General features: G+C 40.7%; 1 protein-coding gene across 4 annotated transcripts in view; it reads left to right on the top strand.

Annotated features, from left to right (window-relative positions):
* LOC115460163 (cytochrome c oxidase assembly factor 1 homolog) overlaps positions 1 to 18,837 on the top strand; it is a 159,580-nt gene extending 140,743 nt beyond the window's left edge. For all 4 annotated transcript variants that reach the window (XM_030190001.1, XM_030190004.1, XM_030190003.1 and 1 more), the window contains 4 exons: positions 5,017 to 5,121; positions 9,554 to 9,705; positions 12,486 to 12,562; positions 18,641 to 18,837. In XM_030190001.1, the coding sequence (XP_030045861.1) occupies positions 5,028 to 5,121; positions 9,554 to 9,705; positions 12,486 to 12,562; positions 18,641 to 18,737 (420 nt within the window). In that variant the 5' untranslated portion in view covers positions 5,017 to 5,027 and the 3' untranslated portion in view covers positions 18,738 to 18,837. The remainder of the gene's footprint in view (positions 1 to 5,016; positions 5,122 to 9,553; positions 9,706 to 12,485; positions 12,563 to 18,640) is intronic.
* The last annotated feature ends 611 nt before the right edge of the window (positions 18,838 to 19,448 follow it).

Consider the following 19,448-nt stretch of genomic DNA (forward strand, 5'->3'; position numbering starts at 1 on the left):
ACCCCTGATCAGTTTAGTTTCTGTAGTAATAGACTTCTCTCCTTTCAGTTACACCAGGGGACAGCTATGGTCCAGACTAGTAACCTTTTCTCTTAACTCCTAGAGCAGTGTGCCAAGGCTCATGAGGGCCCCAGACTGCAGTAACCCACCTCCTGTGGTTCTACATCCCTCTAACTTGGACACCCTCTGGGAAAGGAAGACAAGGGTCCTCCCTGAATTCAGAGATTTATACTTCCTTCCAAAAGCTAAGACTTCAATTCTATTGGGCTGTTTCCTGGAATAGACCAACCCCTGTTCAGATTTGATTGGCACCTCTCTGGAACAGGGGCTCAGAATGGCCTTCCTGCAACTGCGTAGGAAGTCACATGTTGGCAGTATGCTGCATTAGCAATTAGCCCACTAAATCTATTTAGTCAACTTCTGAGTGGCTCAGTTTATTCTGATATTTCACCACACTGTTAATGGTGTGTCACTGAACAATTGGCTAAAGGTAATGCGCTGCACCTCTTTGACTATCTACCATTTAGTGTTTAAAGAGTGGAGCAGTAATTTACTTGATGCAGAGCATGTGTTAATAACTGGATCTGGTACCAGTTTTATAACTTTAATTTACAAAGCTATATGCAAAAGTAGTGTATCCAACCCCCTTATAACAAATATACCCTCTTCCCCTTTACAAAGCCACGCTAGCGGCTACCGGTGTGGTAATGCCGACACAGCCCATTGAAAGTGAATGCACTGTGTCAGCATTACCACTTGACAGCTGCTAGCGCAGCTTTGTAAAAGGGGGGAGGGTATTTTTGTAAGGGGGTGTATACTTGAAGTGGTAAAGTATATGTGTCCTCTCTGGATCACTTATAAAATGTTAACACTTGTACACAAAATCCTTCATTCAGGAGCCCCTCTAGCATTTTCCAGATTTTTTATTCTGTACTCACCATCATGAGCATTACACTCATCCCAACAAAATTTATTGGTAATTCCTTCCTTCCATAATCATATATGTTATGATTCAACTCACAGTTCTATTTTTAGTGTAGTGGGTCCACCACTTTGGAATAATATACCACAGTATTTGAAGATGGAAATATCCCATTAAGCTTTCAAGAAAGGATTGAAGACCTTCCTAATCAAGGATGCCTTCAGGATACGTTAACATGGATGGCAGTTGGTGAAGACTGGCGGAATCAGCTAGTGACCCGGAGCACATGACCTATTTTTCATTTTGCAGTCTCTTCCACTAAAAAATGGATTGTAACTTTCTAGTCAGAGAAACTTAATGAATTCTCTGTAAACCTGGAGGATGTAACGGGGCAGTTCTACAAACTGAAGAGTAGCAAATATCCTGGACCGGATGGTATTCATCCCAGAGTACTGATAGAACTGAAAAATGAGCTTGCGGAGCTATTGTTAGAAATATCCTTAATATCCTTAAAATCGAGCATGGTACCGGAAGATTGGAGGGTGGCCAATGTAACGCCGATTTTTAAAAAAGGTTCCAGAGGAGATCCGGGAAATTATAGACCGGTGAGTCTGACGTCGGTGCCGGGCAAACTGGTAGAGACTGTTATTAAGAACAAAATTACAGAGCATATTCAAAAGCATGGATTAATAATGCAAAGTCAACATGGATTTAGTGAAGGGAACTCTTGCCTCACCAATCTACTACATTTCTTTGAAGGGGTGAACAAACGTGGATAAAGGGGAGCCGGTTGATATTGTGTATCTGGATTTTCAAAAGGCGTTTGACAAAGTACCGCATGAAAGACTCCAGAGGAAATTGGAGAGTCATGGGATAGGAGGTAGTGTTCTATTGTGGATTAAAAACTGGTTAAAAGATAGAAAACAGATAGTAGGGTTAAATGGTCAGTATTCTCAATGGAGAAAGGTAGTTAGTGAGGTTCCTCAGGGCTCTGTGCTGGGACCGCTGCTTTTTAACATATTTATAAATGACCTAGAGATGGGAGTAACTAGTGAGGTAATTAAATTTGCTGATGACACAAAGTTATTCAAAGTCGTTAAATCGCGGGAGGATTGTGAAAAATTACAAGAGGACCTTACGAGACTGGGAGACTAGGCATCTAAATGGCAGATTATGTTTAATGTGAGCAAGTGCAAAGTGATGCATGTGGGAAAGAGGAACCCGAATTATAGCTACGTCATGCAAGGTTCCACGTTAGGAGTCACGGACCAAGAAAGGGATCTAGGTGTCGTTGTTGATGATACATTGAAACCTTCTGCTCAGTGTGCTGCTGCGGCTAAGAAAGCAAATAGAATGTTAGGTATTATTAGGAAAGGAATGGAAAACAAAAATGAGGATGTTATAATGCCTTTGTATCGCTCCATGGTGCGACTGCACCTCAAATATTGTGTTCAATTCTGGTCGCCGCATCTCAAAAAAGATATAGTGGAATTAGAAAAGGTGCAGAGAAGGGCGATGAAAATGATAAAGGGGATGGGACGACTTCCCTATAAGGAAAGGCTAAAGTGGCTAGGGCTCTTCAGCTTGGAGAAAAGGCGGCTGAGGGGAGATATGATAGAGGTCTATAAAATAATGAGTGGAGTTGAACAGGTAGATGTGAAGTGTCTGTTTACGCTTTCCAAAAATACTAGGACTAGGGGGCATGCAATGAAGCTACAATGTAGTAAATTTAAAATGAATTGGAGAAAATATTTCTTCACTCAACGTGTAATTAAACTCTGGAATTCGTTGCCAGAGAATGTGGTAAAGGCAGTTAGCTTAGCGGAGTTTTAAAAAGGTTTGGACGGCTTCCTAAAGGAAAAGTCAATAGACTGTTATTAAATGGACTTGGGGAAAATCCACTATTTGTGGGATAAGCAGTATAAAATGTTTTGTACATTTTTGGGATCTTGCTGGGTATTTGTGACCTGGATTGGCCACTGTTGGAAACAGGATGCTGGGCTCGATGGACCTTTGGTCTTTCCCAGTATGGCAATACTTATGTACTTATGTACTCTGTTTTCTAATTTTGTTAATTATGGCCATTGTAAACCACAAGTCAGTATTTTCTATATAGTGGTTACATGAAATGAAAACATGGAAAAGAAAATAGATGATACCTTTTTTATTGGACATAACTTAATACATTTCTTGATTAGCTTTCGAATCAAGAAATGTATTAAGTTATGTCCAATAAAAAAGGTATCATCTTATTTTCTTTTCCATGTTTTATTTTGTTTGATTTCTATTGATAACCTTAAGAGTGGACTAACACGGCTACCACACTCCTCTACATGAAATGAAAATAAACTGTAAATGACCTCTTATAAAATACCAACTGACACAAAAGTATATGTTTTGAACTGATGGTATGTACTTTGCCAGTGGCATCACACAGAGTGGAGTTTGGAAGAGCATGCAAGAACACGCAATTATAAAATATTATAATTTATGCACATACTTGACAGATGTTGGGGTGGATGCTTACAGCTTCTCTAGGGCTGAAGCAAATGTCTGCATCTGCTACTTACACATGTATAAACAGGTCCACATGATAACCAAAAGACAAACCCAGAAGTGGAAGATACCAGACACAAGTCCTAAGACAATCAGTAGCAAAAGTTTATTCTTCAATTTCAAAAATGCAGATATAGATAAAATATATTCAAAAGAAAGATGTCAGCTCAAATACAGCAGCATATATCTTCAGGAACAGTTGCTGTATTGGATGTCTTTCGAACCATAAACTTAGTGTATTTTGACTTGTGTCATTTGTTCTTTTATAAAAGACCCTATATTCAGCATGCTTGCATGATTATGCTGTTGACTTCAAGGATCCCTAATGAAGGCCTGCATGCCGAAACACGGCCCGTGTTGGGTATAGTCTATCAGCATCTGCATGTTGGATTTGAAAAATGCACTGGATATATTTTACCTATACCTACATTTTGGATTTGGAGAATAAACGTTTCCTACTGATCATCTTGGGACTTGTATCTGGTATTTTCCACTTCTAGGTTTGTCTTTTGATTTTCTGTGGAAGTTTTTGGTTTCCTGTTTTGTTTTTCCATATAATAACCAAGCCATAGGCTGCTACCAGTCTGTTATGAACAGAGAAAACTGTACCATGAAGAGTTCATGAATTTAAGCCATCAGAAATCAAAGACAAAACGGATCTCAGTCAATGTTCAGAAACCACAAAGTTTCTGAAAATTGACTGAGATCCGTGCTGTGATCTACGGACCTCTATTGCCTCTCTTTTTCTGGATTGGACTCTTTAAGCCATCAGTTCCACAGAGAGATTTTATTATTATTATAGACTGACCACATAACATTCATAAATACATAAATATTGCCATACTAGGACAGACCAAAGGTCCATCAAGCCCAGCATCCTGTTTCCAACAATGGCCAATCCAGGTCACAAGTACCTGGCAAGATCCCAAAAAAGTACTAAACATTTTATACTGCTTATCCCAGAAATAGTTTCATCGAAAACCCATCTGGATATGCATTTTTTTTGTTCATTTGGTGGTTGTCTTCCCCTCATCTCTCTCTCTCTCTCTAACAGAAAAGGTTTTTATGATGGTTATTGAGACCACATTTATTGAGTTAAAAAATATCTATATATGTATGAATATATTAAGAATGTGCATTTTCATGCATGCCTTAAAACGTTTTGTATATGTAAAACCGTAATGAATATTAACCTACAAATTAACACGTTTGATTTGTGTGCATGTTAAAAATATTTTTTTATTAAAATGAATGTGTGAAATAACTGAAAAAAAATTAAAAGTGGGTGAAAAAACTAACCCCCCCTATTTACTAAGCCACACAGCAATGCCGACACAGCCCATTCAGAGTTGGCATTAGTGCACAGCAGCCGCTAGTGTGGCTTAGTAAACAGAGGAATACATTTCCAAAAATGAATTGAAATCTTTTTGCTTCTGCATGTCTCCATTTCTTTCCCTATATAGTCATGTTCAGGTGTTGATAGGTGGTGTTTAAATTTTAACGTCACTCTCTCCTTTCTTTTATATTTTTACTTTTAGATATTAGCAAGATGCCAGCTTCATTAAAAGGCTTGCAGCAAATGGCTATTTATCTGGGAGTGGTGTGTGGAGGAGGATGTGCTCTTATGTATCATTACATGCAAAGTAAGGAGTTAGTCATAACTATTGTGCCCTATATTATTTCCTCCCTCCCCCGTATATAGTTAAGCTGTTTGCATATTATCTTGATTTCGCAGAACAATGCATTGTCAAAACAAGTGGGATAGCAGATTTATTATAGGGATCAACTTTTTTCCATCCCTGCACATGCCCCTGTTTGATAAACAATAGATTCATTTTTCTTGTTATGCCTTTGGTATGCTCCCATGGTGCAGTGCAGTCCATGAATCTTCTTAAAGGAAATAGCACGGTATTGTGATGTGTTTCGTGTATGAGGGCTTTCATTGCTCTGCCTCTAATCTTTGTTCTTAATTTGGAACAGATGCTGTGCTCTGTCGAATCCCAGAGTGACTTTCTTTAAAAAAAAAATCTGTTGCTTTTAAAGCGATGAGACTGATGATAAAACATCATAGGATTCTCAAAAATTTCAATCGACTTTAGCCCTACTTGCTTATCTTGCTGCTCCTTTCTTACTCTGGGGGTCTTTTATTAAGCTGTGGTAGCATTTTTAGCACATGCTAATGATTAGCATGCGCTAAACACTAGAGATACCTATAGAAATATACGGGCATCTTTATCATTTAGCACATGCTAATCATTAACATACGCTAAAAACACTATCGTGGCTTAATAAAAGACCCCTTTTTTTCCTCTGCTTCTTGCCTTGCTCTTTTTCTCTTTCTTATTCACTTTGTTTCACTCTTCTCCTCCTGCCTTTTCACCTATTTTTGTTGCTTTCTACTTCCATCTCCTTGTGGGACAAAGGTACCTAAGTCAATAGGGCTTCTTGAACCAGTGGCTGTGAATCATTCAATGCTACTATCTTGAAAAAAAGCCACAAGTCAAAAGATGAAATATGAAGTTGAAGTGCACACGCTCTTAGATTTGAAATAATCCATGTGCTCTGGCTCTGTGAAACCAGCCTTTCTACCATACGGATGACAGATTGATTGATGAGCCCCTCCGGTTATATTCAAGTACAGAGACAGGTTTTTAATTGATTATCTGGCATTTTCCATTTTCACTTCAGTATGTAGTAAATTTCAAATAGATTTTTTTTTTTTTTTCAAAACAATGTGCCAAAACAGCTTCTAATTTTCTGAAGAGTCTTTAACAATAATTAGGTTTTGGTTTGTTAATCACAGTTGTTACTGGTGTGCCATAACATGATACGCACACACTCTCCTTTTGATACCTTCATCGATCAATTGGATTTGTAGTTGGGTGATAGTGATGGAAGAAAAATGTTTTATTTTATTATACAAGCTTTTCAACAGCACAAATTACAGAAACTAATTGTTTACCCATATAATTCTGTGTGCTTTTTTGCTCAGAGCCAAATATCTTTCATTTTCCTCTTGTGATTCTGCCCTCTGGCCCCTCCCTTTCTGTCGATCTCAGAAAAGGCAGCATAGGTACCAGCTCTGTGGGTGCAGTGGGAATCGAGCACAGCCAATACTGAGCAAGCTCCTTCATTGTGGTGGTCTAATTTCTGCTGTGTTTATTACACCCCACTCATTTTGAAAAGTTGGTACCTAAACTGTGCAGTATTTTACAAGAAAGTGTGACACTTGTAAAACAGACATTAAGAAATCTGTTCGGTTTTTTTTCAATTGTGTTCCAGCGGTGAAGCCTGTGTGCTTATAAATGAATAGCATGAGGTATGGAGAACTCTCTTAATAGCACTATGAACAGGTTTGATCAAGGGCCTAGTCAACACGCGCAAAAATCTGTTCAACTGCATAGTGCTAAAAATTGAATGTGCATACTAAAATGACATTATTTTTCATACTTTATTGATATTTTGACACAACAATGTAGATTTATACAACTTCAGATAAACAACACCAATTGTGAATACAGAACAAGTGAAAAAATGTTCAAACCAGGTTAGAATGCAATCCCTCCCCCCCCCCCCCCCCCCCCCCCCAAAAAAAAAGGTTACTCATCACTTTCAGGATAAAACACCAAATACCACCCACCGGATCATTGATTAAGAACTCTGCTGTGAGCAGTGGGAGTTTGCAAAGCCCAAAATGGGTCCCAGATCATACAATAATGGTTTTCAGCCACCGAGTCTAAGTCTGGGACCTCACACTTCTCTAGGGAAACTTGCGTAATTATCAGGGATCGCTACTGAGTGTAGGAGGATCCTGGTGTAACCATTTTTGTAGGATACATTTAATCCCCATTAACACTGCTCATTTCACAAATACTAAAATGACATTTAATGGGCTATGGACTACATTTTAGGATGAACATAGAAAGAATTTACTTCCATAGTGAATGCAAGTTATTAGTGTTCATGTTAAGCCAACAGTGTGTAGCATCTCAGAGGAAGTAATTAATTTACTAAGGGGCCCTTTTACTAAAGGGTTGCCACGCAGAAACCTGGAACTACCGGCGGCCCAGTGCCTCCAGTGGTAGTTCTGCCTCAAGCAGGCTCCATTTCCAGCGCAACAAAAAATATTCTTAGAATTTTATCACACCCAGCGATAATATGCTGCCAGGTTACCGCAAGAGCTCTTACCACTACCTCCATGGGTGGCGGTAAGTGCTCCCTGCTGCATGGCCACGTGGTAATAGTAATCTTACTGCAAGGCCATTTTTTTAGGGTCCTTTTAACCACTGCGGGAAAAAGGGCCTGGCGTGTGGGGAAAAACAGCCTTCACCTCTACTGCAGGGCCCTTTATACCGCAGCTTGGTAAAAGGACCCCTAAGGAGCTAACCATGCACTAAAAAAATATTTTAAAATTTTAGGTAGAAGGGGCGTGTCTGGGGGGGGGCGGAGTGCGCTAACTGGTTAGCGCAGGATTACTGCGTGAGCCCTTACTGCCTACAAAATAGGTGTCAGTAAGTGCTCATGCGGTAATTCTTTTTAATGGCTGCATACTAATGGCACTACTCCCCTAACAAGGCTCATATATGATTTTAACCTCCACCTTAACCATATATCACATAGAGATCATTCATATGTTTTTTATGTTTTTTATCCCTCAGCAGTGCACATGACCAACTTCACTCTTTTATTGGACATTCAACAGCACCCAAATCCTCACTGGCGATAATATTTTATTAAACTGTTTCTTCATTTACTTATTTAACTGTTCATTTTACTTTTTAATTTTTAATCTCTAAGTTACTTATAAGCAATACTTAACTTGCACTGAACGGTCAGACCAGGGGTTCAACAATGCCAGACATGCATGTTTCGCCCTAAAAGGCTGTGTCAAGGGCTCCCCCTTAGCCCTTGACACAGCCTTTTAGGGCGAAACATGCATGTCGGGCATTGTTGAACCCCTGGTCTGACCGTTCAGTGCAAGTTAAGTATTGCTTATAAGTAACTTAGAGATTAAAAATTAAAAAGTAAAATGAACAGTTAAATAAGTAAATGAAGAAACAGTTTAATAAAATATTATCGCCAGTGAGGATTTGGGTGCTGTTGAATGTCCAATAAAAGAGTGAAGTTGGTCATGTGCACTGCTGAGGCGATAAAAAACATAAAAAACATATGAATGATCTCTATGTGATATATGGTTAAGGTGGAGGTTAAAATCATATATGAGCCTTGTTAGGGGAGTAGTTACAGTTGAAGGGCTCTTAAAGAGAGAGTTAGTAGTGCCAAGTATGTGCGGTTGCATACTAATGGCGACATTAGTGCATAGCTACTAATAGGAAAAATAGAAAATCAGCTATTGTGCAGCTGTGGTAAAAATGGCCCTAGCGTGCGGGAAAACCTGCGTAAGGGCACACGAAGGCCATATTTTACTGCAGCTTAGTAAAAGGACCCCTAAGAGAGGTAGGTTTGCTTAGGTTGGGTGAGTTGTGATTCCCTCCAACATTTCAAACTACTGAACAATTTTAACCTTGTACTCACAGAAGACCTTTTCTTACAAACTACTACTCCCCTCCTATCTCCAAGATGACCCTCTCCACCCTCCCCCAGCCTTTCCAACTCTAACTTACCCTTGGGTCCCAGTCAGCGCCCTCCCCATCATTTAACAATTTGCTTTGTTTTAGGTTGTACATTTATATATAATTATACAGTTTGATGATGTGACGGTTAGGCTGCTTTGATACTATTTAGAATATGATTACAAGTCTCAAACCTGTAACTATCTACTGAGTTGGGGATGGTGGGGATAAACACACCTGATATGATTCAGCAGAGTATCAGTGGACAGTGGAAGAGATTCTGGTCAGCTTTTTTTTTTAGTTATAGTAGTTTGAAAATCTCCCCAATATTATCTTCATTGTCACCTCCATGCATCCTTAATTTATGAAAGAGGGCCCTATTTGACACAAAGGGCAATTTAGTTTTCCATGTTTTCTTGCACAGAGATTATAATCATAGTTCTGAGTTGCTGTTTTTATTCAGGCACGATTCTAAGAGCAAACAATGGCTTGTTTTCTTTAGAAATGTTTGCCAGGTCAGGATATTATCAGGCAGCTTTGGAGCAGCTTGCTGGCCAGCCCTCAGCCCTGGAGGCACTTGGAGCTCCCCCACTGAAAGTTCACAACATCAGACTGACAGACCGGAACAACAGCCTTGACAAGTCAACAGCCAAGGTAATATGTCAGTGGATCTTTTTCCCATTCTCACTGCTAGAACAGAATGGGTGTGAGCAAGGGGAGACACTGGGGGTTTCTATCATACTTTTTTTTTGTTTTAAAGTGCATATGTCATTGGTGGAAGAAGACATACAAGTTAAAGCATGCTCACAGTGAAAACACATGGGCACAGTGCAGCATCTTGAGCCAATATTTACACGCTAGGCTGAATATAGAACAGATACTGGAATTCGTCAGTGGGAAAAATCCTTGTTTCATAAATCAGGTTTACTAATCGCTTCTAAGACCACATGCCGAGGCTGATATTCAGTATGGTTTAAATGGGCAGGAGAGATTCCTGTACACCTTATACCACACTGAGCTGGCCAGCTGCTGATATTCAGAAGCACTTAATTGGGTAGTTCTGCTTAATATTCATTCTAATTGCTGTGGCACTATCTGGGCAGTCTGAGGTTGAGAGCTGGAAGTTATTTGGGTACCAGTGACATTCAGTGTTGGTGCCTAAATACTTAATTGGGCAGGCTGGATCGCAGTAAGTCCTACCTTTACCTGGTTAGGTATTCAAATACAGCACTGAATATTGGTCCTACTCATAACTGCTTTACACCACCTTGAGTGAATTCCTTCAAAAAGGTTGTAAATAAATCCTAATAAACTTCTGGGTGCTGCAGCTGGTGCCAAAACATGGCCTGGCATTAAATATCTGGGCCTAACCTAGCTGGTAACAGCATTAAAAAAAAAAAATAAAAAAACATAACACTGCCAGCTGAATGACAGGCCAATCTTTATTTTTGTCTGGTTAATGCATTATAACGTGAGTTAGATTCCATGGGAGTGTTACAGTTTAATAAATCTCCATTTCTAGAAATGGTAAGCAGTTGTAACATCTAAGCTTTCTAAGTGGCAGGCCCACATTCTAAAGTAGGGCAGTTAGCCCTGATTAAAATTGATCTCCATCTCCCTTCACACTTTAGATCACAGAGCAGGAGGCTGGAGCCACTAGTGATCTCTGATGTCACAGTAAAGTTTCCTCCTCCAATGCACTGGAGATTCACACTGGTGCCTGAATCTCAAGAGGTAGCTGATAAAAATTCTCAAGCCAAGTTAGCTTTCCTGGGCTTACTATGGATTGTAAAGCTTATCACAATCCACATTAAACCTTGTTAATATTCATGAGCTACATAGAAGGCATTTGCATTCAAAGCAGCTCATTAATGTTTTGCTCTCATTAGGCCCAGGGTTTTTTGTTTTAAATTCAAACTTCATTATTGTGCTTTAACAAACCATAACAGAAAGAAACAAAACACGGGGTCCTTTTACCAAGCTGAGGGGAAAAGGGCCCTGAACTAGCAGCAGAGGCCGTTTTTTTCCACAGCTGGTAAAAGAAAATGGCCACACAGTGAGAACTCTTACCATGTGGCCATGCAGTGGGCAGCCCTTACCAGCTACTGAAGTGGCGTTAAGGGCTGCCGTGCTAACCTGGCGGTAACTGGATAACATACGGCAATACCAGATTACCACTGGGTTCTTGCCACGCAAGCCATTTCTGGGGGAGGGGGTTCTTTTTTCCCCCGAAAATGGCGCGCACTCGGGGTGGGACTACCGCTGCTGGCCACGTTGGGCCAGCAGTAGTCCCGGAAGAGCGAGCAGTAAGCCCGTGTTGGGCTTACCGCCGCTCTGTAAAAGGGCCCCATAGTGAGGAAACCAAAGCACTATCCCCTTAATTCTATAAAAATTGCGTGCGCCCAATTTGTGCACGCAATGTAACTGAATAACAAGCTAATTAGTGCTAATTGACATTTTAACAAGCATGCATTGGCACTAATTAGATTTAATTGGAACTTATGTGCCTAAATTTTACACACGAGTAAAAAATCAAAGGCATGGAGAGGGTCATGGGTGGAACAGGGGCATTCCTAGCATTTACGTGTGCAAGAAGTCGAGCCTGGCACAGACCCCTGATGAAGGTTTTTTTAAAAACCGAAACACGGACCGTGTTGGGTCCTCAATAAAGTTTTTTGGAGCATCTCACCCCTGATCCTGGCTTGATCTCTTGAAACTGTGTTTCCACTTGCTTCTCTCTTGTGTTGAACTTTTGTGGAAATTTTTGGACCTTTTATTTCTACGGTTGTTATAGACATAAGCACTATTCTCTAAACTGTGCTTAACTTTAAGCGTGGCTTACAGAATAGTGCTTTTTTTTAGGCGCCATATATAGAATCTAGCCTTCTAGGCACAAAATCCAACAAGCAAAAGAGGGCAACATCCTCATCAACATGTTCCCATCAAAGGCCCAGTTTCTTTTAGTGCCATTGGTCACGTTCACTCATGTTAGCATTAATGGGAAAAATCATTCTGCTGTTATTTTTGCTCTGCTATCTCCATTATATTAAATGTGTTTGTGTACTGAAAGAAGCAACAGAATATAAGGGCATAATATTTTACAGTTTGTTCCCCCCCCCCCCCCCCCAAAAAAAAAAAAAGTGTCATGGTCAAAAAAAACTGCTTAAAACTTTAATATGAACAGACAGCAAAGTAGATTTCACTCGCAATAAATAGGTCAATAGAATGCACCCCTCCCATCCTGCCCTCAAAGATTTCACTCTTATTTATGTATTAGGAGGAAACCAGAGTGTAAACTTAAGTATAGACAGAGCCTATTTTCAATGCAACAGAAAATATATCAGCAGGATCATCTGAAGGAAATAATGCTATGAGTTTCAATAGAAAGAATAGATACGTGTATACTTTAAGGTTTTTTAATCTTTGTGTTCTAGATTAGGATACCAGTATCTGGAACTAAGTCAGCTGGATATCTGTATACTACCTCTGTCAAGGATTTCTCCCAGAACAGGTCTGTACAGACAGGAGGATCTGCCCTGTGAAAGCATCATTGGTAAATGCCTGGCTTGCAGTGTTGGAAAGAATCCAAAATGTTATGCTGGTTCCTGTTTTCTTGTATTTGAACAATATTTATTTCTGCTGCAGGACTTGGAGTCAGGGCCAGATTATTACAATGTTGGGACCTAGGGCAATCTATACTTATGGGCCCCTACCATCGACCTCATTTACTTGTTTCCTTCATCTTCCCCCACCCACAGAGTCACAGTCGCTCACATTTCAACTTTATTTGATACTAGTAAAAAAGGCCCGTTTCTGGAAGGAATGAAACGGGCGCTAGCAAGGTTTTCCTGGGAGTGTGTATGTTTCAGAGAGCCAGAGTGAATGTGCGGGTGTGTGACAGAGTGAGACTGTCTGTGTGACAGTGTGTGTGTGAGAATGAGAGTGTGTGGCAGGGCCCCCTCCCCTGTTCCTAATGCCCCTCACCCCGTTCCCTCCCCTCCTTTTCCTCCTCCTTCCCACACTTTGGGTTCCTTAAGGCTTTCAAAAGTGTATGTACCCCCGTGGCCCTAACGCCCAGTATCCGGATACCCCACCGCTTTCCTCCTCACCCCTCCCCCAAGATGTAACACTTTCACGTCCTTCATTTTTTTTTTAAAGTGTCCTATCTACCCTGTGTCCAAATGCCTGGCATTCAGATTGTGTTCCTCTCGTAAATTTTCATTTCTTTCATTCATTCAGAACTCCCCCCCCCCCCCCCCCCCCCCCCCCCCCCGAACACTTTTGGTTCCTTCAGTCTTCCAGCATTGAGATTGTTTTCCTGTCCCAAATTAGCATGTGTTTCAGTTGTTCACAATTCCCCCCCCCCCCCCTTCTCCAGTTTAACACTTTCATTTCCTTCAGTCTTTTAAAACTGTCCTATCTACCCTGTGTCCTAATGGCCAGCATTCAGATTGTTTTCCTTTCCCAAATGTTCATGTCTTTCAGTAGTTCAGAACTCCCCCCCTCCCCCCATTTAACACTTTTGGTTCCTTCAGTCTTTTAAAACTCTTCTATCAACCCTGTGTCCTAATGGCCAGCACTCAGATTGTTTTGCTTTGCCAAATTGTCTGTCACTGACGTCAGTGTGTGCCTGCCTAGCAGACCACTTCCGGCAGAGGCAGGCACGGTCCCAGGCACATCCTGTTGGAGGTGAGAATTATTATATAGGATACTGCAAATAAAAAAATATCTAAACAGTTTAGAAGTAGCTCAAAATTCCACTGCACACATTATTGCTGGGCTGGCTAATACAGATGACGTTACTTCTCCTTTATCAAGTTACATTGGTTAGCAGTTGCATGGCGGATACACTAAGATATTACTGTTGTTATTTAAGGTGTTACATAATCAGGGACAGATCACAAGTTTGTACACCCCTGGGCCAACCAGCACATAGGGACCCCCCCCCCCCCCCCTAGTCACCAGTGCCGAGTACATTGTTTTACTATCCATCACACAAGGAATACAATATATATGCAACTGTGCAAGTGTTTTACATTTATATGAGTATAGCATTAAGTTGTTACTGTTACAGGGTAGAGAATGACACAGAGACCTGAGGTAACCGCGAGGATGGGGACAAACTTTGTTCCCGTGTCACTTTGTACTTTGAAGCCTGTTATTTATATTTGATTGATACTGACAACAATATTTTTATTTTTTGGCAAAACAAGCAAACATGCTGGCTACAGCTAACAAAATTTGCATGGGGGATCCTGTACATTCTGCTACCAGCACATCTTCTATTGCAGGAAGGACTGTGGAAGACAGGAGAGCTAGACTGAATCCTGAGATTGTTGATGACTTCTTATTCATCCACAGATTTAAAAATCATAACAGTGCTTCATAGGGAATATTTCTCCCCTCTAGGGCATACAGAACGGGTTGTATTTTGGACCCTTAGACATTTTAACAGGGTGGATCAGGATTCCTTGGGGTAGTAGAAGTCAGCTGTTGTTGGGGTTGGAAGGCTAGAGGGTCATGGTGGTGGTGGGAAGGTCTATTATACAGTGGGGGAAATAAGTATTTGATCCCTTGCTGATTTTGTAAGTTTGCCCACTGACAAAGACATGAGCAGCCCATAATTGAAGGGTAGGTTATTGGTAACAGTGAGAGATAGCACATCACAAATTAAATCCGGAAAATCACATTGTGGAAAGTATATGAATTTATTTGCATTCTGCAGAGGGAAATAAGTATTTGATCCCCCCCCAACCAGTAAGAGATCTGGCCCCTACAGACCAGGTAGATGCTCCAAATCAACTCGTTACCTGCATGACAGACAGCTGTCGGCAATGGTCACCTGTATGAAAGACACCTGTCCACAGACTCAGTGAATCAGTCAGACTCTAACCTCTACAAAATGGCCAAGAGCAAGGAGCTGTCTAAGGATGTCAGGGACAAGATCATACACCTGCACAAGGCTGGAATGGGCTACAAAACCATCAGTAAGACGCTGGGCGAGAAGGAGACAACTGTTGGTGCCATAGTAAGAAAATGGAAGAAGTACAAAATGACTGTCAATCGACAAAGATCTGGGGCTCCACGCAAAATCTCACCTCGTGGGGTATCCTTGATCATGAGGAAGGTTAGAAATCAGCCTACAACTACAAGGGGGGAACTTGTCAATGATCTCAAGGCAGCTGGGACCACTGTCACCACGAAAACCATTGGTAACACATTACGACATAACGGATTGCAATCCTGCAGTGCCCGCAAGGTCCCCCTGCTCCGGAAGGCACATGTGACGGCCCGTCTGAAGTTTGCCAGTGAACACCTGGATGATGCCGAGAGTGATTGGGAGAAGGTGCTGTGGTCAGATGAGACAAAAATTGAGCTCTTTGGCATGAACTCAACTCGCCGTGTTTGGAGGAAGAGAAATGCTGCCTATGACCCAAAGAACACCGTCCCCACTGTCAAGCATGGAGGTGGAAATGTTATGTTTTGGGGGTGTTTCTCTGCTAAGGGCACAGGACTACTTCACCGCATCAATGGGAGAATGGATGGGGCCATGTACCGTACAATTCTGAGTGACAACCTCCTTCCCTCCGCCAGGGCCTTAAAAATGGGTCGTGGCTGGGTCTTCCAGCACGACAATGACCCAAAACATACAGCCAAGGCAACAAAGGAGTGGCTCAGGAAGAAGCACATTAGGGTCATGGAGTGGCCTAGCCAGTCACCAGACCTTAATCCCATTGAAAACTTATGGAGGGAGCTGAAGCTGCGAGTTGCCAAGCGACAGCCCAGAACTCTTAATGATTTAGAGATGATCTGCAAAGAGGAGTGGACCAAAATTCCTCCTGACATGTGTGCAAACCTCATCATCAACTACAGAAGACGTCTGACCGCTGTGCTTGCCAACAAGGGTTTTGCCACCAAGTATTAGGTCTTGTTTGCCAGAGGGATTAAATACTTATTTCCCTCTGCAGAATGCAAATAAATTCATATACTTTCCACAATGTGATTTTCCGGATTTAATTTGTGATGTGCTATCTCTCACTGTTACCAATAACCTACCCTTCAATTATGGGCTGCTCATGTCTTTGTCAGTGGGCAAACTTACAAAATCAGCAAGGGATCAAATACTTATTTCCCCCACTGTAGTTGCTCATTATTATTGTTTTCTATTTGTAATTTATACACAACAGTTGCACAGCATATTGTTCCTTTTTATACTTTAATAAAAAGATTTAAATACAAAATCATAAGTATTCAAGGCTTCTGCAGATGAGAACAGAGCCCACGGGGATGGGATGAGGATGGGGACGAGGCCTGCGGGGACAGGGACAAATTCTTATCCCCGTGTCATTCTCTAGTTACAGGGTATTGGCACAATCATTAATAAATGGTAAGTATCAGGGTTGCAGCAGAGTTTATAAATCTTTTTTCCTTCAACAATAAATTTAAATAAGAGCAATATACTCATGCTTGATGTTTTTTCCAAAGTTTTAGGAGTCATACTAGACTCCTTACTAACATTTGAATCTCAAGTAAATAATTTTAAAAAATTCAAATTTTTAAAAATGAAACAGTTGAGATCTGACCGGTGGTTTTTACCATGAAAAGAACTTTGCACTCCTGGTTCAGGGTATGATTTTGACGCAACTTGACTACTATAATTCATTTTATGGGATCATTACTGGTGCCATGCGCAAAAAGTTACAATTAGTACAAACTACAAGTGCTAGAATAAGGGCCCTGTTTACTACGTTGCACTAGCATTTTTAGTTCTTGCTAAAAATTAGCATGTGTTTACTGTGTAGATGCCCATACGAATATTATGAGCATCTATATGCTTAGTTCACACTAAAAACATTAACGCCCCTCTAGCGTGGCTTAGTAAACAGGGCCCTAATTGTCAAAAAGAAGAAGGTTGAACATGTATCACCTGTTTTTCTCTGAGCTTCATTAGCTTCTATTACAAGCACTTATTGATTTTTAGCTTGTTTTATTTTAAATTCTTTAATGGTATGGTTTGAGTTGGTTTTCTCACTTTAGTAGGTTTTTCCAGTGGTACTAAAACAAGACTGAAGCAGCACCACGTTTTGGTCTTTGAAGCAGTTCATTTTAAGGGAATTTGAATTACATGGGAAAATGGGAGGTGAGAGAGAGAAAGAGAGGGGCAAATGGGCTGAGGAAAAGATGAGAGAAATAGGTGGATTGACTGCAAGTCTCCATGGAGGCATAGGCGTAATCTGTGAACACTTTTTTTCAATCCGCTTTAATTCAGTTGCCTAAGAGACGTATATATCTACTGACGTTTGCACTATTTTCTTGCCACTTTATTCTTTGGTATTTTAATACCTATCTAATATCTAAATTTAATATACAGGTATTATCTACAACAATTTCGCTGACCTTTCTAATGTTGTCAGACAATTATGGACTCAGGCCCCGCCCCACCCACTTTAGCCTCCCAAACAACTGAGCCACTGACCACCTATGTAAATATCAACATATCTGAAAAGCTAATTTCCCACAATCAGTGAAGATGTTGAAGCAGAATAGAAGCTGGATATTTCAGCAAGACAATGATCCAACATACCTCAAAATCAAGTACTGAACAAGAAAGAGAGTTCTTAGAATGGCTTTCACCGTCCCTACACTTGAATATTATTAAAAGTCCATGGGGAGATCTCAGACATGCAAGGTGGCCTATAAATATTTCTGAGCTGGAAGAGTGAGGAAAAAGTTCCAAAAAAAATAGAAAGACACTTTGGGGTCCTTTTACCAAGCTGTGCTAAAAAGTGGCTGGTGCTGGTGGCAGTGCATGGGTTTTCTGCACAGCGGTAAAATTGGTGCGTCACCATATTTTTTTTTGTAATGGCCATGTGCTAGTTTTCCCCTTAGTGCATGGCCATTACTGTGGGAGCCCTTACCGCCACCTACTTAAGAGGCAGGTAAGGGTTCCCGTGCTAGTCCCGTGCCAGTCAGCACATGGTAATGTGCCCTTGCTACCTGATTAGCACAAGCACACCTTTTGTGCTGGAAAATAAAAAATATTTTACAGTGTGAGATTAGCGTGGGCTGAGCAGAAAACTACCTAGGGGCATGTTGAGACATCCCGCAGTAGTGCCCTTTTACCACGCAGTAGGCCTACCACACCCTAGTAAAAGCTACCTACCAGAAACATTTGGAAGATGCTATTTTTGCCAAAGGAAGTACTACAACACACTGACTAAAATGGTGCACAAAAGGTTTCCACCTTCCTATGTTTTCTTATTATGAATCTGTAACCAGAAAGATTTTGTGTTTTTTGAACTATTTAGGAGGTTGGGTTATGTTCTGTTCATTTAAGGTTTCATTAAAACCCTTTATTGTCCAATGTTCCCATCAATCTGTTCCCATATGGCTTATTACGAGAACATTGGACACTAAAGGGTTAAAACCTACTAGGACTTTTACACACATCTGTACTTAGATTCCTTTGTTCAGTATAACAAAATTAGCTTAAGTAATTGGGAATTTTTAACAGCTGCATAATTGTCTAGGTCTGATATTATAACAGGGTTTCCTTAATGAATTAAACTAATATTATATTTGTCATTAGGTGGTGTCTCCATGAGGTTGTTCTACAGCTAAGGGATGGACAGCAAATTCCAGTTTACCATTCAAGTGCAAACAGTAGTAATATGGAACAGAGGTGACATATACCAAGTTGCAAAGTTGTATTAGCTAAGAGTTCATGCTTTTACAGTATTTAAGTTTACATGGTCAAATTTTTATGTTACCATTCCTAAAATAAATGATGGGATGCTTATTTTTAACAAGTGTGCTGTTTTCTTTACTTAAAGTCTATATAAGATGCAAACTACATTAAGGTGATATTATTCTTACCTGTTCATGTTCTTTCCTTGAATTCTGCTAGACCAGTCCAGACTGACAGCAGGTTATGCCTCCCTACCAGCAGATGGGAGGTGGACAATCTGAACTGTGTCAGTGACTTCACCCATATAGGGACTGATACAGCCTGCAGCACGTTAGTATGACAAATGCCAGAGCCAACTAAATCTGCAAATTATGTACATGAGGAAGCAACAACACTCAGGGAATCCCCTGCAGACTTTAAGTGATCAGGCACTTAATTGAATCAAAAACTGAAGAGGCAGCCCAGCTTGATGGCATCATTTACTAAACTGTGTTCCTGGGTGAGTCTTTGACTGATCTAGCAGGGTTCAAGGAAAGGAAATTAACAGGCAATGATAAATTTCACAATCTACATTATCCTACTACTACTTATTTGCTAGACCACTCCAGACTGATGCGATGTACCAATGCTTAAATCAAAGTGTAAGAGAAGACAAAGTCCCCTAGCAGACTGTATTGCCAAAGACACTATCACCCCTAATCTGAACATC

The sequence above is a fragment of the Microcaecilia unicolor genome, chromosome 1, assembly GCF_901765095.1.
Source record: "Microcaecilia unicolor chromosome 1, aMicUni1.1, whole genome shotgun sequence".
NCBI lineage: Eukaryota > Metazoa > Chordata > Amphibia > Gymnophiona > Siphonopidae > Microcaecilia > Microcaecilia unicolor.